General features: G+C 37.9%; 1 protein-coding gene across 2 annotated transcripts in view; it reads right to left on the bottom strand.

The window, feature by feature from the left end:
- Positions 1-8,271: 8,271 nt before the first annotated feature.
- Positions 8,272-20,861, bottom strand: part of RPAP2 (RNA polymerase II associated protein 2) — a 71,820-nt gene continuing 59,230 nt past the window's right edge. Inside the window, exons 12-13 of one of the 2 annotated variants that reach the window (XM_033114104.1) lie at positions 15,076-15,225; positions 8,272-9,957 (exon numbers count right to left, since the gene is read on the bottom strand). In XM_033114104.1, coding sequence (XP_032969995.1) covers positions 15,084-15,225 — 142 coding nt within the window. In that variant the 3' untranslated portion in view covers positions 8,272-9,957; positions 15,076-15,083. Of the gene's footprint in view, positions 9,958-14,053; positions 14,081-15,075; positions 15,226-20,861 lie in introns of those variants that run through there. The other variant, XM_033114105.1, reaches the window with a different exon arrangement.

The following is a 20,861-nucleotide window of genomic DNA, read 5'->3' as shown; positions in this document are numbered from 1 at the left end:
CAGTACTGAAGAATGCCGCCTGGGGGTCAGGGGGTGGTGGTCTGGGGAGCAGACAGTGTAGGCTCTGAGTCAGCAGAGCACATGACTGAACTAGGTTGAGCAGATACCCAAGACCTAGGGAAGCAAGGATCTTTCTCAAGAAAACTGAATTCATAGTTTTCATTTGTAGGGGAGTGTAGTCCCTTACCCTCCTATTTGCTTGAAAATACATTACTGCTCCAGTAGTTCTAGTCCTTTTAGTCTGTTCCAAATCCTGGTTGACCCCATCTTCTTAATTATGTTCAGTTTTTCTCACTTTTCTCCAACTTCAGGCTTGTGTCTTAAAAAGAATATCCCCTGGATCTTACCTGCTTCTGGGCCTTTCCTCTTGAGGCCGCCCCTGCCTGGGCCATACCTCCCCCTTCCCATCTCCCTATCTCCACTTCATAACCCCCACCCATCCTTCCATGCCATCACAAATGTCCCCTCCCGTCACATCTGACCACCACAGCATTATCTATCCTATGCCTCGAAAGTGATGTGGGCATATAATTGAATGTCTAAATCAGAATACTTTTGAAAGTAAAACCTGGTAATTAATGATGCTGAGCTAACTGGTATAAAACTAGGGACTGTCCCAAGCAAAACAGGATGGATGTTTTTTTCAGGGCATTTACCCAGGTGTGCCTTCTTCCCATAGGCAGGCTGAGGTTCAGAGGTCATGACTGTCTTGTCTTTGCGCCCCTTCTTGTGTCCAGCCAGTATATTAAAACAAGCTTTTAATTTTGAAAAAAAACTTTAGATTTACAGAAAGTTGCAAAGATAGTCGAGTTCCTGTATACCCCTCACCCAATTTCCTCCACTGTTTACGTTTTCTATTTCCATGGTACATTTGTTAAAACTAAGAAACTGCACTGACTCCAGACTTTATTTGGATTTCCCCCGTTTTCCCATTCATGTCCTCTTTTCTGATGCAGACCAGGACACCACACTGCATTTGGTTGCATGTCTCCCTTGGTCTATGACAATTTTTCAGCCTCTGTTTTACATGACCTTGACAGTCTGGAGAGACCTCGGCCACGTTACCTGTAGAAATGTCCCCCAAACTGGATTTCTGTTTTCTCATGATTAGACTGAGGTTATGGTTTGGGGGAAGTGTCACACGGGTGACGTGCCCATCTCATCACACATATCAAGGGGCACGATATACACGACATGACTGGGGATGTGAACCTTTGTCACGTGGGGAAGGTTGTTTTCCCCTTCCCCATTCTTTGGGAGCCAGTCACTAAGTTTAACCCACTCTGAAAGGGTGGACTAAGCTCCACCTCCTAGAAGGGATAGTACATCTATTTACAGTATTATTCATTTATTTCAAAGCTGATATTTATTTTCTGACAACTTATTTCCATTTTCTGTTTAAGAGCCTATGGAAGAACAGCTTAAGACGATTCAGAGGTTTTTCCTACCCCTCCAGTAGCCTGAGCAGTTGGGAGGGCTGGACTAGTCTTCAGCAGGAAGCACTTCCTTACCTTCTGATACTAACAGATGCTCCAGGCTTATCTTGTATTTTTGCTGCCCCAGCCTTAGAACCAGCCATTTTCCCAAGGAACCTTGGTCCCTTTTATTGGAAAATGACCTTTAGACACCAAGATCTAGCACAGTTCTTTGACTTGAATTCTGCGCCAGTCCTCCCAAGCTAACATAAACTTGGCAGGAGTGTGTGGGAGGCAGAAGCAGCACCCAGAAAAGCTGCTGGCTCTGCAGTGACCTGATGGCAGAGGTGGTAGTGGTCCTTGTTTCTATAATAATAAGCCACTAGCTCCTCACCTGGGGACCCAGACCTGTAGGGTGTGGGAAATAACTAAAGAGGTATTTCTGGGTACAGGGTAGGGGGGGTTCACGTGGGGGGGACTGTGATACAGCAGCTTCTTCCCTTTTTTACCCCAGAGAATTGTTACTAGTAAATCAGAGGGAGGAGTCCTGTCATCATTTATGATATTTAAAAAATTTATTTTTATTTTTTTGAGGTATAACTGACATACAACATTGTATTCATTTCAGGTGTACAACACAATGGTTCAGTATTTGTATACATTGTGAAATAATCACAGTAAGTCTAGTTAACTCTTGTCACCATACACAGCTACAAAATGTTTTGTGATGAGAACTTGAAAGATCTACTCTTAGCAACTTTCAAATATGCAATACAGTATTATTAACTATACTCACTATGCTATACATTACATCCCTATGACTTATTTTATAAGAAGTTTGTACCTTTGACCACTTTCACCCATTTTGCCCACTCCCTACAGGTAGTAACCACCAATCTGTTCTGTTATCTATGAACTTGGGGTTTTTTCATTAATTAGTATTTTCAGATTCCACATAAGTGAGAGCATATGGTATTTGTCCTTCTCTGCCTGGCTTATTTCACTTAGCATATGCTCTCAAGGTCCATCCATGTTGTCACGAATGACAAGATTTCATTCCTTTTAATAGTCCAATTATTTTTAAGGTTTACAAAGTTGTGTAAAAATCATAATTTAGTTTTAGAACATTTCATCACCCCAAAGACATCCCTTGTGTCCATTTGCAAACAATCCCTGTTCCCATCCCTGGCTCATGCAACCAGCAATCTAGTATCTACTTTAGAGAGTTTCTGACATTTTATAAAATGGAATACCTTATAAGGTTTATTGTGTCAGACTTATTTCACTTAGCATAATGTTTCTGAGGTTCATCTGTGTTATAGCATGTAACAGTACTCCACTATGGATTATTTTTTCAATTCCAGTTAACATTCAGTATTATTTTATATTAGTTTCACGTGTACAGCACAGTGGTTAGACATTTATATAATTTATATAATTTATGAAAAGATCCCCTTGACTACTCTAGTAACCACCTGGCACTATACAGTTGTTATACTTTTGACTGTACTGTTTATGCTGTGTTTTACATCTGTGACTATTTTGTAACTACTAATTTGTACTTCTTAATCCCTTATTGCAGCCCTAACACCCCTCCTGGCAACCATCAGTTTGTCTTCTGTAGCTGAGTCTGTTTTGTTGTTTCATTTTTGTTCTTTAGATTCCACACATAAGTGAGATCATATGGTATTTGTCTTTCTGTCTGACTTATGTCACTTAGCATAATACCCTCTAGGTCCATCCATATTGTTGCAAATTGTAAGATTTCATTCTTTTTTATGCCCAAGTAATATTCCATTGTGCATCTATACACCACTTCTTTATCCACTCTATTGGACACTTAGGTTGCTCCCATATCAAGATATGGAAATAGTGTTGCATTGAACATAGAAGTGCATGTATCTTTTAGAATTAGTGTTTTGGATTTCTTCAGATAAGTGCCCAGAAGTGGAACTGCTGCGTCATAAGGTAGTTCTCTTTTTAATTATTTGAGGAACCTCCAAACTGTTTTCCATAGTGGCTACACCAATTTACAATCCCACCAACAGTGCAAGAGGGTTCTCTTTTCTCCACATCCTCGCCAACACTTGTTTGTTGATTTATTGATGATACCCACTCTGAGATACGTGAGGTGATAGCTCATTGTGGTTTTAATCTGCATTTCTCTGATGATTTGTGAGGATGAGCATCTTTTCATATGTGTCTATTGGCCATCTGTATGTCCATTTTGGAAAAATGTCTATTAAGTCCTCTGCCCATTTTCTTTTTTTTAAAATTCTTTTCTTTAGATTCCACATATAAGTGAGATCATATGGTATTTGTCTTGCTCTGTCTGACTTATTTCATTTAACATAATGTTCTCTAGGTCCATCCATATTGTTGCAAATGGTAGTATTTCCTTCTTCTTTATATACTCCATTGTATAAATGTACCACAGTTTCTTAATCCAGTCATCTACTGATGGGCATTTCAATTGTATCCGTATCTTGGTTATTGTGTACAGAGCTGCAATAAACATAGGGTTGCATAAATTTTTTTGAATTGGAGTTTTGGATTTCTCCGGATAAAAACCTAGGAGTGGAATTGCTGGGTCAAAAGGTAGTTCCATTTTCAGATTTTTGAGATACCTCCATACTGTTTTCCATAGTGGCTGCACCAATCTGCAATCCCACCAACAGTGCACAAGGGTTTCCTTTTCTCCACATCCGCGCCAGCACTTGTTGTTTGTTGATTTCTTGATGATAGCCATTTTGACTGGGGTGAGGTGGTATCTCATTGTGGTTTTTATTTGCATTTCACTAACAATTAGTGAGGTTGAGCATTTTTTCATATGTCTGTTTGCCATCTGTATGTCTTTTAGAAAAATGTCTCTTCATGTCCTCTTCCCATTTTTTAATTGGGTTGTTTTTTGGAGTTGAATGAGTTTTTAAAATAAATTTGGGATATTAACCCCTTATCAGATATATCATTGGCAAATATCTTCTCCCATTCAGTAGGCTCCCTTTTTGTTTTATTGATGGCTTCCTTAGCTGTGAAAAAAACTTTTTAGTTTGATGTAATCCCACATGTTTATTTTTTCTCTTACTTCCCTTGCCTGAGGGAAAATAAAAGTCTTACTCCGGGTAATGTCTGTAAAGCTTCTTCCTATATTTTCTTCTAGGAATTTTATGGTTTCAGATCTTACATTTAAGTCTTTAATGCATTTTGAATTTATTCTTGTGTATGGTGTAAGGAGGTGGTCCAGCTTCATTTTTTTGCATGTGTCTGTCCAGGTTTCCCAGCACCATTTATAATAGACTGTCTTTACCCCATGGTACATTCTTGCTTCTATTGTCGTAGATTAAATGACCATAATGGCATGGATTTATTTCTGGGCTTTCTATTCTGTTTCATTGATCTATGTGTCTGTTTTTATGCCAGTACCATGCTGTTTTGATTACTGTAGGCTTGTAGTATAATTTGATGTCAGGTATCATTATACCTCCCACTTTGTTCTTATTTCTCAAGATTGCCAAGGCTATCTGGGGTCTTTTATGGTTCCATATAAATTTTAGGATTATATGTTCTATTTCTGTGAAAAATGTCCTTGGTAGTTTGATAGGAATTGCGTTGAATCTGTATATTGCCTTAGGCAGTATGGAAATTTTAACGATATTAATTCTTCCTATCCATGAGCATGGTATGTATTTCCATCTATTTGTATCTTCTTTAATTTCTCTTCAGTGTGTTATAAAATTCAGTTTCATTTTTGAATTAGGTTGTTTTTTAGTGTTAAGTTGTATGATTTCTTTATATATTTTGGATATTAACACTTTAGAGGATGTATCATTGGTGGATATCTTCTCCCATTCAGTAGGTTGTCTTTTCGCTGTGTTGACGGTTCCTTTGCTGTGCAAAGACTTTTTAGTTTGACATAGTCCCATTCATTTTCTTTTGTTTCCCTTGCCTGAGGAGATATATCAGAACAAATATTACTAACAGCAATGTCAGAGAGTTTACTGCCTATATTTTCTTTTAGTTTTATGGTTTATAGTCTTTTAAGTCTTTAATCCATTTTGAGTTTATTCTTGTATATGGTGTAAGGTGATCTAATTTCATTTTTTTTTTTGCATGTATGTTGTTTTCCCAACAACACTTATTGAATAGACTCTTTTTACCCCATTGCATCATTTCTTGCCTCCTTTGTTATGGATTAATTGACCATTCAGCTGTGGGTTTATTTCTGGGCTCTCTATTCATTCCACTGATCTATGTGTCTGTTTTTATGCCAGTGCCATGTTGTTTTGATTACTATAGTATAGTCTGATATCAGGTAGTTTGATATCAGGTAGCTTGATATCCAACTTTGTTCTTCTCAAGATTGTTGTGGCTATTAGTGTTCTTTTGTGGTTCCACATAAATTTTAGGATTATTTGTTCTAGTTCTGTAAAAAATGCCACTGGTATTTTGACAGAGATTGCAGTGAATCTATACATTGTTTTGAGTGGTATGGACATTTTAACTGTTAATTCTTCCTATCCATGTGCATCGTATATGCTTCCATTTATTTGTATCTTCTTCAGTTTCTTTCTGCAATATCTTATAATTTTCCAAGTTTAAGTCTTTTACCTTCTTAACTTTATTCCTAGGTATTTTTTTTTTTTGATGCAACTGTAAATGGGATTGTTTTCTTAATTTCTCTTTCTGATTGTTTGTTATTGGTGTATAAAAAAGCAACCAATTTATGAATATTAATTTTGTATCCCATTACTTTACTGAATTCATTTATCAGTTCTAAGTTTGTTGGTGGAATCTTCAGGGTTCTCTATACATAGTATCATGTCCTTTGCAAATAATGAATTTTACTTCTTCCTTTCCAATTTGGATGCCTTTTATTTCTTTTTCTTTTCTGATTACTGTGGCTAGGACTTCCAGTACTATGTTGACTAAAAGTGGTGAAAGTGGACATCCTTGTCTTTCTTGTTCCTGATTTTAAGGAAAATGCATTTAGCTCTTCACCATTGAGTATGTTAGCTGTGGGTTTGTCATATATGGTCTTTATTATGCCAAGGTATGTTCCCTCTATTCCCACTCTACTGAGCTTTTATTATAATTGGATGCTCGATTTTGTCAAATACTTTTTCTGCCTCTATTGATATGATCATGTGATTTTTATCCTTCATTTTGTTTATGTAGTGTATCACATTACTTGATTTGAGGATAATGAACCAACCTTGCACCCCAGGAATAAGTCTAACTTGATCATGGTGTATGATTTTTTTAATGTATTCAATTCAGTTTGCTAATATTTTGTTGAGGATTTCTGCATCTATGTTCATCAGGGATATCAGCCTATAATATTCTTTTTTGTAATGTCTTTGTCTGGTTTTGGAATCAGGGTAATGGTAGCCTCATAAAATAAGTGTGGGAGCCTTTCTGCCTCTTGAATTTTTAGAATACTTTGAGGACAGGTGTTAATTCTTCTTTGACTGGTAAAATTCACCTGTAAAGCCATCCAGTACAGGACTTTTGTTTGTTGGGAGCTTGTTGATTACTGATTCGATTATCATTAGTAGTAATCGGTCAGTTCAGATTTTCTGTTTCTTGTTGATTCAGGATTGGAAGATTATATGCGTCTAGGAATTTATCAATTTCTTCCAGATTGTTCAATTTGTTGGCACATAATTGTTCATAGTGTTTTCTTAAAACTTTTTGTATTTCTGTGATGTCTGTCGTCACTTCTTTCATTCCTGATTTAATTCGGGTCCTCTCTCTATTGTTCTTTTAGTCTCTGTTTCATTTATTTCCTCTCTGATCTTTATTATTTCCTTCCTCCTACTCACTTCAGGCTTTGTTTGCTGTTCTTTTCCCAGTTTCCTTAAGTGTAAAGTTAAATTGTTTGAGATTTTTCTTGTTTCTTGAGGGAGACCTGCATTGGCATGAGTTTCCCTCCTAGAACTGCTTCCGCAGTCTCTCTTTTAATTTTAAATGACAAGCTTGCTGGGTAGAGTAGTCTTGATTGTAGGTCGTTGCTTTTCATCACTTTGAATATTTTGTGCCAATCCCTTCTTGACTGCAGTTTCTGTTGAGAAATCAGCTGATAGTCTTATGGGAGCTACCCTTGTAGGTAACTGCCTTTGTCTTGCTGCTTTTAAGATTCTCTCTTTATTTTTTAACCTTTGCCATTTTAATTATGAGGTGTCTTGGTGTGTGCCACTTTGGGTTCATCGTATTTGGGACTTTGCACTTCCTGGACTTGTGTCTATTTTCTTCTCCAGGTTATGGAAGTTTTCAGTTGTTATTTCTTCAAATAGGTTCTTAATCCCTTGATTTCTCTCTTCTCCTTTTGGTACCCCTTGGATTTTTTGTTTATCCATATATCAGTTGATAGTCATTTGGATGGTTTCCCTTATATGAATAATGCTGTGAACATTATAAGTCTTTGTGAACATGCCTTCATTTCTTTTGGGTTGGAACACCAAGTGTAATTTCTGGGTCATATGGTAAACTCATATTTAACTTAAGAAACCATCAGACTGTTTAACAAAATGGCTGCACCATTTTACATTTCCAGCAGCAATGTATTAGGGCTCCAGTTCCCCCATATCTCACCAATACTATGATATTCTTCTTATGTTCATCTTAGTGTGAAGTGGTATCTAATTTTGGTTTTGATTTGCACTTCCCTAATGACGACTGATGGTGAGGATCTTTTCATATGCTAAATGATTTGTGTACTTTCTTTGCTGAAATGTCTATTGAAAGTTTTGCCCATTTTAAAATTGAATTGTCTCATACTTGAGTTTTAAGAATTCCTTATATATTCTGGATATGTCCTTCATAAAATAAGACTTCAAAATATATTTTCTGTCTGTGGTTTGTCAATTTATTTTCTTAGTGATGCTTTTTTTTGAAGGGCAAAAGTTTTAAATTTTGAGAAAGTCCAACTTATTAATATTTTCCTTTAGAGATTGTGCTTTTCAGATCTTATCTAAGAATTTTTCTAAACCAACGCCATGTAGATTTTCTGTTTTCTTCTAAAATGGTAGGAGATAAGAGTCTAAATTCTTTTTTTTTTTTTTTTTTTTTTTTTTTTGCATCTGATATCCAAACGTCTCAGCACCACTTGTTGAAAAGACTATTCTTTGTCCATGAAATGCCTTGTCAACTTAGTCAAAAAAGAATTGACCATAAATATGATGGCTTATTCCTGGTCTCTCAAATTCTGTTCCATTGATCTTTATGTCTATCTTTATATCAGTACCACACTATCTTGATTACTGTAGCTTTGTAGTAAGTTTTGAAATCAGGAAGTGTTCTTCATTTTCAGAATTGCTTTGGCTATTCTGGATCCTTTTCCCTAGAAAATTTAGGATCAGCTTTCCAGTTTAAAAAAACAAACAAACTGTTGGGGTTTTGACAGAGATTGCATCAATCTATAGATCAATTTGGGGAAGACTGCCATCTTAAGAATACTAAATATTCTCGCTCATGAACATGGAAAATTCCTGTACTTATTCATGCCTTCTTTAATTTCTCAGAATGTTTTACAGTTTTCACTGTCTGTCTTATACTTCCATTGTTAAATTTATTAAGTACTTAATTCTTTTGGTACTATGGTGGATGGAACTGTGTTCTTAATTTCATTTGGGGGTTTTTAATTGTTAGCATACAAAAACACAATTGATATTATATATTGATATAGTAGCCTGTGATCTTGTAGAGCTTATAGATTCCTGTTTGTTGAGCGCCCCACTCCACCAGGCTGCTTTCTGGCCCCTTTCCAAGGTTGGGCTTAGAGCAGTTGTTGTTTCTTACAAGAGTATAGATATCATTTTTTTCTTGGCCCTCCCGTAAAGCTGCCCAAATTGTCCATCTGAGGCATCCCCTTTAACTACCCTGGATGCCCTGCTAACTTGCATGCTTCACACACATTTTGAAAAAGCAGTATACATTCTAGAGATTGTCTCTTAAGAACAAACTACAGATTCAATTTTTTTTTTTTTTTTTAATTTCCTTGAGTCCAGAGGATTCTTGTTTTGGACTTGTGAGGTTAACCACATTACAGCACAGGCAGCTTCTTTTAAAAGAATGATGACTAGACTTCTAAAGGGCTGCATCTTAGACTACATTTATTTACCTCTTTACTGTTCTTCAGAATCTAGAGTTTAGACTATGAGGCCAAAATAGGACTTCTCTCAATTTTTTGGTCAAGTTGATGTGACGGCTGGAATTATCCAGAAAAAATAAAAAGTCATTGTATTTTCTTGAATAGTCATTTAAATTTCAATTTAAGACTTCAACTTTCATTTTCAAATAAATAATGTTTTATAGCCAGGGATGCAAGGACTTGGTTATCCTTGTTGGAATAATGGTTCTCCTCTAACTGGGGAAGTCACTCTGTACGTTTAGGGACTGGGAGGTAGGTGCTTGAAATGTAAGAAGGTAAAGGTTTTCCTGTGACCAAAGCTAGTTATCAGTCACCACGAGACCATCATTAGAGCTAGAATTCCAGAAATAGTGAGTAGAAGTTCATTTTCTATTCAGTCTTCATGGATTGTATCTGTGAAACAAAAAGCAAACAAACAAAAAATGTCTGAATAAAACACCTAAAATATTTTAACAGGTTTTTGGAACACTTTGTTTTCCCAATATACATTCCATTTGTGCTCATTGTAACAATAATGGTTTGGGTGGATTAGACCTAAGTTCATATTCAGCTCAAGGGGGTAGGCCTTGATGGATCTGGCCAATAAGACAATTCCTCTTCTCCCCACCACCATCCCTTCCCAGAACAACTGGGTTAGCTCATAGCATTTTTGTGGACATGTGGACTGGTTAAGGGATGCCCTCAATTAGTGTGAAGTTCATACCACACTTGGATAGTGTGGTATGCTATATATAAAGCTGGGAACTACTGAGCAATTTTGTCACCTATAGTAAACAGCTTCTAAGATGGCCCCAAATTATCTTTGCCTCCTGGTATTCATGCTCTTACACAATCCTCTAACCTTGAGTGTGGGCTAGACTTAGTGATTACTTTTTAACTAGTCATGGAATATAGCAAACGTGGTAGGATATCACTTCTGAGATTAGTTACAAAAAGAGTGAGACTTCCATCTTGGGTACTATCTCACTTGTTCACTCTGAGGAAAGTGAACTCCCCCTTGCTTTGAACACACTTATCCCATCATTGTTGCCACTTTCTGAAGTAGTTCTGGAAGTCCTCTTTTGTGATTATCTTTACGAGCATTTAATAAATTATGTGCTTAGAAAACAGTCTGAGAAATGGGCAAATGGTTTCATTCTCCATTATGACAACTCTTCGTGTCACATATGGCTTCTGGCTGGCAATTTCTGTCAAATAAAAACATTACGGGCAGCCAGATGACTCAGTTGGTTAGATTGTGAGCTCTGAACAACAGGGTGGCCGGTTCGATTCCCACATGGGTCAGTGAGCTGCGCCCTCCACAACTAGATTGAAGGACAACGACTTGGAGCTGATGGGCTCTGGAGAAATACAGTTCCCCAATATTCCCCAATAAAAAATAATTCTTATAAAAAACAAAAAGAAAAAACATTAGTGTGTTCTTATCCACCTTATTTACTGGATCTGGCACCATGTGACTTCTAGCTCTTCCCTAAAGTCAAAATGACCATGAAAGGTAAATGTTTTGAATCGATTCAGGACATCATGGCAGCCATGACAGCGCGACTACGGACACGCACGAGAGAGGACTTCCAGAACTTCTTCAAAAAGTGGCATGAACGATGGGATAAGTGTGTTCGAAGCGAGAGGGAGTATTTTGAGGGGGATTGATGGCAATGTGTCTTTTACTGTAATAAACTTTTTAAAATTTAAACATTCACCGTATTGTTTGATCACACCTCGTACTAGCTAGTAGTAATTTAATCTTGAAAAGGTTATCAGACATTAAAATCTTTATACTCAAATGAATTTACAGCTTCCCCAAATCATGCAAACAGAAAAAAATCTATCCACCTAATCACAACCATCTCCACTTCTTACACAGAAAATTAGGTAATAAGGCCTCATTCATTCAAAATTCCTTATACTGATAAAGTCTGGGAAAAGGTTTACCTTTGGTTATTTACACAAATAATGCAAATAAATAATGATCACAGGGGAACTGTTAATTGCACTTAAAACATCTTTTTGAAAGTCCTTAAAAGTACTTTTAACACCATTTGTTTACAAGTTTTAAATGTTAATTAAAACTGGTATTGAACTGCTACCCATTCACTAAAGTAGGTCTGGAAGGACCTTGTGTTAGGCATTCTTTGTTTTCAGTCTATCTGGGAAAAAAACCTTTCATCCAATGAAGACAGTGTGTCATGGACTAAGGAGTATGATTAATTCAATTCTCTGTACCTGAAGTGCAATAAAACAAACTCCAACCTCACTACATTCTTAGAAAGGCCTTTGAATTGATGCTTATAAAGGCCAATTTGAGTTCACCTCCTCATCTCAAACCCTTTGTTTTACAGGATCCTCTGGGGAGCAGGATCATTTGAAAAGGTCACTGGGTATAGGTTGGGAGGGAGTTATAGTGCTGATTCCTTACATTCTAGTTTTCAGCAGGTTCAATAAAAGGATATCGTTCTTTCTTGCCTGCCAAAATACCTCAGTCTCAAATATCTTTCTCATATATTGAAAGATTTGCTTGAAGAGTTTTCTTTTCTTTTTTTTTTTTTTTTACAAAAATTCAAATAAAATATAAAATGATATATATCAAACGTGCTTCTGGAAAAGAGACAGGATTGAAGGCAGAGTAAGGGGGAAATTTTCCTTTTTAAAATTATATATGCAATTCTGCATTGTTTAATTTTAACTTTTACTAAAAGCTTGTATATTTTTTTTAACTTTCAATTATTATTATTATTTTTTTAAGATTTTATTGGGGAAGGGGAACAGGACTTTATTGGGGAACAGTGTGTACTTCCAGGCCTTTTTTCTAAGTCAAGTTGTTATCCTTTCAATCTTAGTTGTGGAAGGTGCCGTTTAACTTCAAGTTGTTGTCCTTACAGTCTTAGTTGTGGAGGGCGCAGCTCAGCTCTGGGTCCAGTTGCCGTTTTCTAGTTGCAGGGGGCACAGTCCACCATCCCTTGCGGGAGTCGAACCGGCAACCTTGTGGTTGAGAGGACGCACTCCAACCAACTGAGCCATTTGGGAGGCAGCTCAGCTCAAGGTGCCGTGTTCAATTTTAGTTGCAGGGGGCGCTGCCCACCATCCCTTGCGGGAGTCGAGGAATCAAACTGGCAACCTTGTGGTTGAGAGCCCACTGGCCCATGTGGGAATCGAACCAGCAGCCTTCGGAGTTAGGACCATGGAGCTCTAACCGCCTGAGCCACCGGGCCGGCCCCAACTTTCAATTATTTTTTAAATTACAAAAAGAAAATGTTCCCTGAGAGGGTCTCATTTGTAGTTTAGGATGAATTTCTTCAACGATAACATTAAATCAGTACCTATCTGGCGGGTTTAAAATGGTGGCATAGGAGAAAGCTAAATCGCCTCCTCCCATAACCACACCAAATACACACCTACATTTAGAGCAATGCCTCCAGAGAGACAACAGAGGGACAACTGAATAGTTTCTGCACAACAAAGGGGAGAGGGAAGAAGAGAGAGGGGGAGGGAGAGAGGAAGAAGTGGGGAGAGAGAGAGACACCACATAAAGAAGCTTGGGGAACTGTGAGAGCACTCTGGGATCTGAGGGAACTCTTTGGGATCAGAAGTCCTGGTGAGCGCCATTGTTTACATACCCCTCCACCTGGACAGCGCAGGCAGGAGCTCTAGGCAGGTACAGACCTGCAAAGCTGCTGGTATGAGTGCACTGGGCTGCCCAGCCTGGATCCCTGCTCTAGCTGCGGACAACTGGATCAACAGGGCGCCACTCCACTTGGAACCCACTCCAGCAGTACCAACAGGGCACCAAAGCAGGCATGCACTGGGCTGCCCTGGCAGGACCCCACTCCGGCCTCAACTAGACCAACAGGGAGCCAGTACATGCACATGTGTATGCTGGGCTGCCCCACTCCAAGCCCACTCCTCCTGGCCAGCTGGTGCGCCAGACACCCACCCTGACTCCGACCACTCTGCCAAAACCCAGAACACAGTCTACACAAAGGCTGCTTCTACACAGGCTGCGTTTTCAAGATTGGGAGAGACAGGCATTACATCTAATTCATAGAACAAACACAACAAGTCAAACAAAATGAGAAGACAAAAACAAGTTCCACATGAAGGAACAACAACAAAAAAACAAGAAAATAACCCTAATGAAACAGTGTGGAGATTCCTCAAAAAATTAGAAATAGAACTACCATACAACCCAGCATTTCCATCTCTAGGCATTTATCCAAAGAAAACAAAAACACTAATTCGAAAAAATATAATCATTCTTATGTTCATTATAGCATTATCTGCAATAGCCAAGATGTGGAAGCAATCTCGGTGTCCATCGATAGATAAATGGATAAAGATGATGTCGCGCGCGCGCACGCGCACACACACACACACACACACACACAGGAGTAACACTCTGCCATAGAAAAGAATGAAATCTTGCCATTTGTGACAACATGGATGGATCTAGAGAATACTGTGCTAAGTGAAGTAAGTCAGAGAAAGACAAATACCACGCAGTTTCCTTTATATGTAGAATCTAGAAAAAGAAAACAGAGACAAACAAGACAAAAATAGAGTTACAGAAATGGAGAATAAACTGATGGTTGCCAGAGGGGAGGGGAGGTAGAGGATGGGTGAAAAAGATGAAGGGGAAGAAGAGGTACAAATTTCCAGTTATAAAATAATAAGCCATGGAGTGAGTGTACAGCTACAGCACTGGGAATACAGTCAATAATATTGTAATAACTTGGCAGGGTGACATGATTACTAGACATCATGTGGTGATCACATCATAAGGTATATAAATGTAGAATCATGTTATATTCCTGAAACTAAGATACTATTGTATGCCAATTATACTTTAATAAAAAATTAAAAAACAAACTGCCTTAGCCCTTGAGATTATATGAAACGAGAAGCAAGGAGAGGATGAGATGAAGAATTACGATTAAGGCAGGACAAAGGACGAGACATTCTGATAGGTAGTTCTGAAAGAGGTAAGAACTTGGGATAGAAGGGGAGGGCTATGTATTTGGAAGCAGGGTCAGAATTCAGCAAAGCCAGACTTGTAAATTCACCTGCTTATCTGCACATGTGATTACCAAGGAATTGGCTGGGTTGGGGGTGATTTCTTTGAAGAGGGAAGTAAGATAAGGATATTCTCAATGGATCCACTGCAGTAGTTGGGTTGAAGTAATTGCTACTTCCTGGGAAGAAACTTACCAAATGGTACATTCGGGATGATCTAGGTTTGAGTATGAAGGTGACAGTGGGAGTTTCCTGGTTTGCAAGAAACAGAATTAACTGTGGTAAGCCTATAAAGGAGGAATAATAACAAGGGTGGGGCACAAAGTTACAAGAGAGGACAGGAAATGAGTGGGGCAGCTGAGAACTAAGGGATGTCATGTTCTTCCTTAGCAAGCTGAGGACATCTTGAGGTCTGTACTTGGTTTTTAAAATTCCCAATATGAAAAAAGAATCCAAACAGGCAACAAATGAAAAACAAACCTAAGTAAACACAATCCAACTCACCACTCTGGTTAACAGCTGGTTCTAAATATAAAGGTCAAACTTTCAAGGTCTTCATTCTTTAAATGTAATTCTTCAAGCAGGGTGGCTATAAACTGTGTAAACACCACATTTTCCTGAGAATGCTTCTGAACGCCAAGAATCGGGGTCAGTCTGAAACAAAAATATTAAATACATATCCATGAAATAGGAAAGACTAAGGGGCTTTCGTCATGGCAGAGATGAAGTCTCTCTGATATAACAACATTTCTAGAGAGAGAAGGCTTTACTAATAAAAGCAGAAGAAAAATCTCAAGAAAAGACTGAAAGATCAAACACACTGTTAAGTAGAGAAAGAAGCCTAAAAGCCGGAATCTATAACATGTTCTTCATCATACCAGCAAAAACTTCCAAAATTGTGCTCAGAAAAGAAAGTAAAGTCTTTCCACTTGGGGAAAGAAGGTTGTGGAGAGATGCTTAGAGCTGAGAATTGCTTTAAAAACCTAATTTATATTGAATGTTTGGATTATGTCACCTGGAAAAGACAATACATAAAAAACAAGATTACCTTTTGGAGAAAACCTTAACATTTTTATTTTTAAAACACTAAATAGATGAATTACATCTTATAAGGCACTTAATACAAACTTCATGAGGAACACTTTGCTTTTTTCTCTAACCACTTCCAGTAAATACGCCACAAGATTGATTGCATGTAATAGATTCTTAAAAGTAATTTACATTGAAACATTAGTGAGCATGATTTTAAAAAGTGACAAATCTAATCACAAAGATTAAAACCATTACTTCCATAATTAAAAAAAAAAAATCTCTAGAGATCGTGCTTCATACAACCTTTGCAAGTTACATTCTTTGGGAGAAAATTCTTTTTTCCCCACAAAGCTCTTCCAGATGCTTATTTAATCTTGGCCATTGCCACTGGGCACATTAAGTATAAATAAAATAAGTCTACGATTTAAATCAATAATGCTCAAGAAATCAGAGCACAGCAATTCTGGGGTAGTGTGTGGAATGGAAAATGTTATTTTCTGAGAGACAGACTTCTTCCTTGCTTAGCCATTTCATACAGAAAGCAAAAGTAAAAGTAAAAGTTTGTCAGAATTGTTCAGGGATGGCCAGGACTTTGAGTAGGTAATAAATTCTCTATCTCCCTGGAGGTGTCCTAGCAAGAACTGGAAACTAGGTGACTCCAACAGTTGAGTGAAATCCAGAGTTCTAAGAGGGAAAACCACTATAGTGTATTCCTTCCTGATCTCTCCTGTATTTCTTTAGGGCTAGGTGATGGAGTATCAGTTCTCACACTTCATGAGCTGTCTGGTGATATTCCTCAAAGGTAGTTCATACTGGGAAATAGGACTACTCCAGCCTTCTAATTCCAAGCCCATCCTAGGCCCTTGGGTGAATGTAGGTAGTTGTGGCCAGCTTTTCCTGAGGCAGCTTCCTGCAGAGAAGGTGGAACCGAGAAGTCAACTCTGGCTTTTCCCATCCTTAGGTGATGTCAACATTTAAAATATAATGTTGCCGCTTCCCCACAGTAAGACCAGATACTGGGGATGGGATAACACTGGCTAAAATAAAACCAAGTCAGAGGAGGCATATCAGATAGGTCAACTCCATAGAAACCTAGCTTTTGTGTGCATTTAAAATGGTACTTATATGACACATCCTAGAAAATTTCTCACTTTCAAGGAGACTAGTATTTGATTCGTATATGAAAACAAAGTTTTCTAAATTACTTCTCAAAGTGCCATTAGTATGTTTCAAAATGTAACCCTCAATAACTACTAGATTTTTCAACGTGTGTGCTCATGAGAGCAGAAAATGAGAAGAGATATAGAGAAACAGCTTGAAAGAGAATTGCTCTATCAATTGCCCTTGTTAGAAAATATTTTAGAAATAGTAATAGTTCTCTAGCAAATTTATAAGAATATATTTACTCTATAAATTAGTAACTTCATTATAAGATGTGTTCAAATTTACCTAAAAATTTCGTTCATAAAGAAAACTAGGGTAATGGGAAACTTTAGCTAGGAGTAAAAAAAAAAAAAAAAGAAAAAGAAAAGTAACAACGCAAGCCTGCTCCAAGCTCCTGAGCCTATGGCAAATAATGCTACTCAATCAGACATTGTTTTCTTAATGAGTTTGGACCTGCTTTGAAAATCCTCAAAACAGGGCTCTGAGCAACCATTTCAACTGTTTGGAGCTGACTCCTGAGATGAAACCTATTCACTCCCCAATCTAACTGCAAGCCCTACGAGAACACTCTCTACATAACACTGTTCTAATCCTCGCTTTGCCAGGAATGCTTGTTATAATTTTGGGCAAGTTGAACATCGAAGCCTTAGGATCTATGTATAAAATGGGGCTAATAACACTTTAAAGTTCCTTAAAAGTTATTGCAAAATTCAAGTAGGATACTATAGATGAATGAACCGGTTTTAAAAAAAATCAGTTATGATAATGACTATAACATCAACTAACATCTACCATGTGCTACCTTTAAATACTTACTATGTACATGTATTAAGCATGAACTATCTCCTTTAACTGTACAGTGATGCTGAGGAATGTAGTTATTGTTTCCATTTCATGGATGAGGAAATGAAGGCACAAAAAATTGAAGTACCTTCCCCAAAGTCACAGAGTAAGTAGCAGGTCAGGGCTTTTATCGTAGGCAATTTATTTCACAAAGCCCTTGCTCTTGACTAGTATGCTAGCTTTCATTCTTTGTAGGCTCTATATCCAGCATTCTGTAAGTTTAATCTCAGCACACTCTGTAAGTGTGCTGAGCCCTCAATGAATATGGAGAAGGAACAGAATGTTTTAAATTTGCTTTAGAGAACTGGAGGACTACAAATATAAAAATGGCAAGCAGCTGGCAGGCAGAAGGCAGTGCTGACAGAGAAATCATACAAGGTCTGGTGTCTGTTGGGAGATAGGAATATCAACTTGGGGCCTGGAGATTTCTGCAGCTAGTCATCAAGTGCATAAATAGCAATTCTTAGGCACCTGGAGCCGGGATTTCCTGACTACTCTTAACACAGGAGCCCTAAGTGTTGTTGCATAATTATACTCCTGGAAAGTTAGCCAACAAGATTTCCTTTAACCTTATTTATTACCTCGAGTTTCCCCTTTAATCTTTAACTGAAAAGATTACTTCTTCCCCATCCCCCAGTCCCTAACACAGAATGTAAATGATCATAGAAATATACATTAATATTAACTTTCTAACAATTTTAAGTTGACAGAAATCCTTTTTGGCATAAGATGAAGTATAAATGAATAAATACTCTAATATTTCCTGTGCACCTCTAAACATTAATAATCCAGTGGATTACTTAGAGCCATGTAAAAATTGTTTTCCCTCTTTAAAATCATCCTCTCTAGAAACCAGGCTCATAAATACAAAAAGTGAAGGATGGTTCTGACAAGTTATAAAGTCATAATGAATAATATATCAAGAAAAATGCTGAACCTTTAAAAAATCTTAGTTATAGTATACTATAATTTTATGAATGATCCATTTGAAAGAATTATGATTTGCCTCTATCTCCAAAGTAATTTACATTTAAAGTTGAATAAGGACTATATATAATCTTTATGTTTTCCAGATCCTGGGCTCATCTACTTTAATGTTTTATTACTTAACAGCAATTGACTATTTGCCTACTCTTCCAGCCTGCTGCTTACTGAATTTTCTTTGTCATCTCTGTAGCAAGAGGCTTCTGCGCCTACTTGCACAGATGAATCAGAGGCAAGATCATAATGTTTTATCAGTCTATTGGTCAACGACAGGAGTTGGTTGCAGCCACTGCCAAAGATGCTACTAAGAAACTGCTGGGATTGTTTTTTAGGGTACATGCTGCCCTACAGATAGGTGCTGTTGGGCTGAGTGGAGTTTGAGGCCCTATTTGATGTAGAAGAGCACTGCACTGAGCTTGGAGACAGGGTTCCACAGAGTCTGCTTGTGTTGGCAGTGACCATGGAAGAGGCTCTGGAAACCACAGAGCACAGTAATACAGTCCCTACATGTGCTTAAAGCCAGGCCCAATGACATATGAACAAAGACTTATTACTGGAACTGTTCTTTTCATGGTCGTTAACGGTCTCTTAATTGCCACATCTAAAAGCCCCTTCTTAGTTCTCTTCCCAGTTGACTCTGCATATTTGAGGTCCCTGATCACTTCTTCTCCCTTCCTAGGATTCTCCTCTGGCTCTGGAGGCACTCTCTGTCAGGTTCTCCTCCTATCCATGATCCTTTACAATCTCTCTTGTTGGCATTGCTTTTTTCACCAACCCACGAATGACAGGTCTTAACTAAGGTTTTATATTGATCCTCTTCTTTTTGTACTACATCCCATCTTATGGCTATGACTACCAAAGATCCAAATTTCTAACTTCTCTCCTGGGAGTTTTGTCTCCTTGGATGTCCAACAGGTACCTCAAATATCTATGTTCAAACCTGAATTTCTGACCTCACGTTTTCATCAAAACCTTCCGGTATTAGCAACTTCAGTCATCTTTAACTGTTACCATTAATGTCCTTTGTCCAGTCAGTTGCCAAGTCCTGTTGCCTCCCTTCTGAGGTACCTCTTAAATTCACTTCATCTTCTCCATTCTAACTGACCTATCCTAATTCAGATGAGTTACTTCTTGCCTAGACTACAGCTGCAGCCTCCTAAGTGGTCTCCCACTCCAGCCATTTTTCTACATTGCCATCACAATCCTCTCTCATAGATCTCATCACTTTGTTCTCTTGCTTTAACTACTTGTAGGAGAAATCCAATTTCTTTGGGCCTTTTTATTTCCTTTTATTTTCATTGTTTCAGTCACATGAATACATTCTTATAAGTATTTCAAATAACATGAAAATGTGTATTGTTAGTTGAATATATTTTTCTCACCCACCAGACAGGTGGAAGCCTGGGATCTCATTTTATTCATCCATCTTTGTATTCCTCATAGGCTTGTTCTCTTAATAACTTGGGGAATAACTAAAATTGCCGCTTCCCCACATTAGCATTTCTCACTGTACTATACAATGGGTCTGTGGGCCAAATCCAGCTTGCTTATTTTTGTATATAAAGTTTTGTATTGAAAAACAGCCACGCCCACTTATTTATATATTCTATGGCTGCTTTTGCGCTACAACAGCAGAGCTGAGTAGTTGGGACTATGGAGCGAGCAAAGCTGAAAATATTTACAATCTAGCCCTTTACAGAAAGTTTGCCAATCTTTATACTAGTATTAGGTTGGTGCAAAAGTAATTGCAGTTTAGGGGGCGGCCAGATGGCTCAGTTGGTTAGAGTGCAAGCTCTGAACAACAGGGTTGCTGGTTTGATTCCCACATGGGCCAGTGAGCTGCACCCTCCACAACTAGATTGAAGGACAACAACTTGGAGCTGATGGGCCCTGGAGAAACACACTGTTCCCCAATATTCCCAATAAAAACTATTAAAAAACAAGTAATTGTGGTTTAAAAGGTTGAAAAAAGTTGCAAAAACCACAATTACTTTTGCACCAACCTAATAGAAGACTGTTATGCACCAATTTTCATTTAAAATAAACACTATATAATGCTTTCTATACTAGAGCTCTGATGATGACAGCAATTAAAAAAGGAGATGAAAGATACAAAGGAACCATTTGGTTCGAGAACATTCGGGGTCTGGTCTGTGACAGCATGGAAGATGCTTGAAGACACCAAAAATATCTCATAAAATCTTCCAGCTGCAGAGACAACTTTCCTTGGCTTACTCCACTCCAGCCAAACTGACCAACCCTGCCTC

Source organism: Rhinolophus ferrumequinum, chromosome 9 (genome assembly GCF_004115265.2).
Source record: "Rhinolophus ferrumequinum isolate MPI-CBG mRhiFer1 chromosome 9, mRhiFer1_v1.p, whole genome shotgun sequence".
Classification (NCBI taxonomy): domain Eukaryota; kingdom Metazoa; phylum Chordata; class Mammalia; order Chiroptera; family Rhinolophidae; genus Rhinolophus; species Rhinolophus ferrumequinum.
Note: the sequence above shows the minus strand (reverse complement) of the source record. Positions and strands in the feature narration are given on the sequence as shown.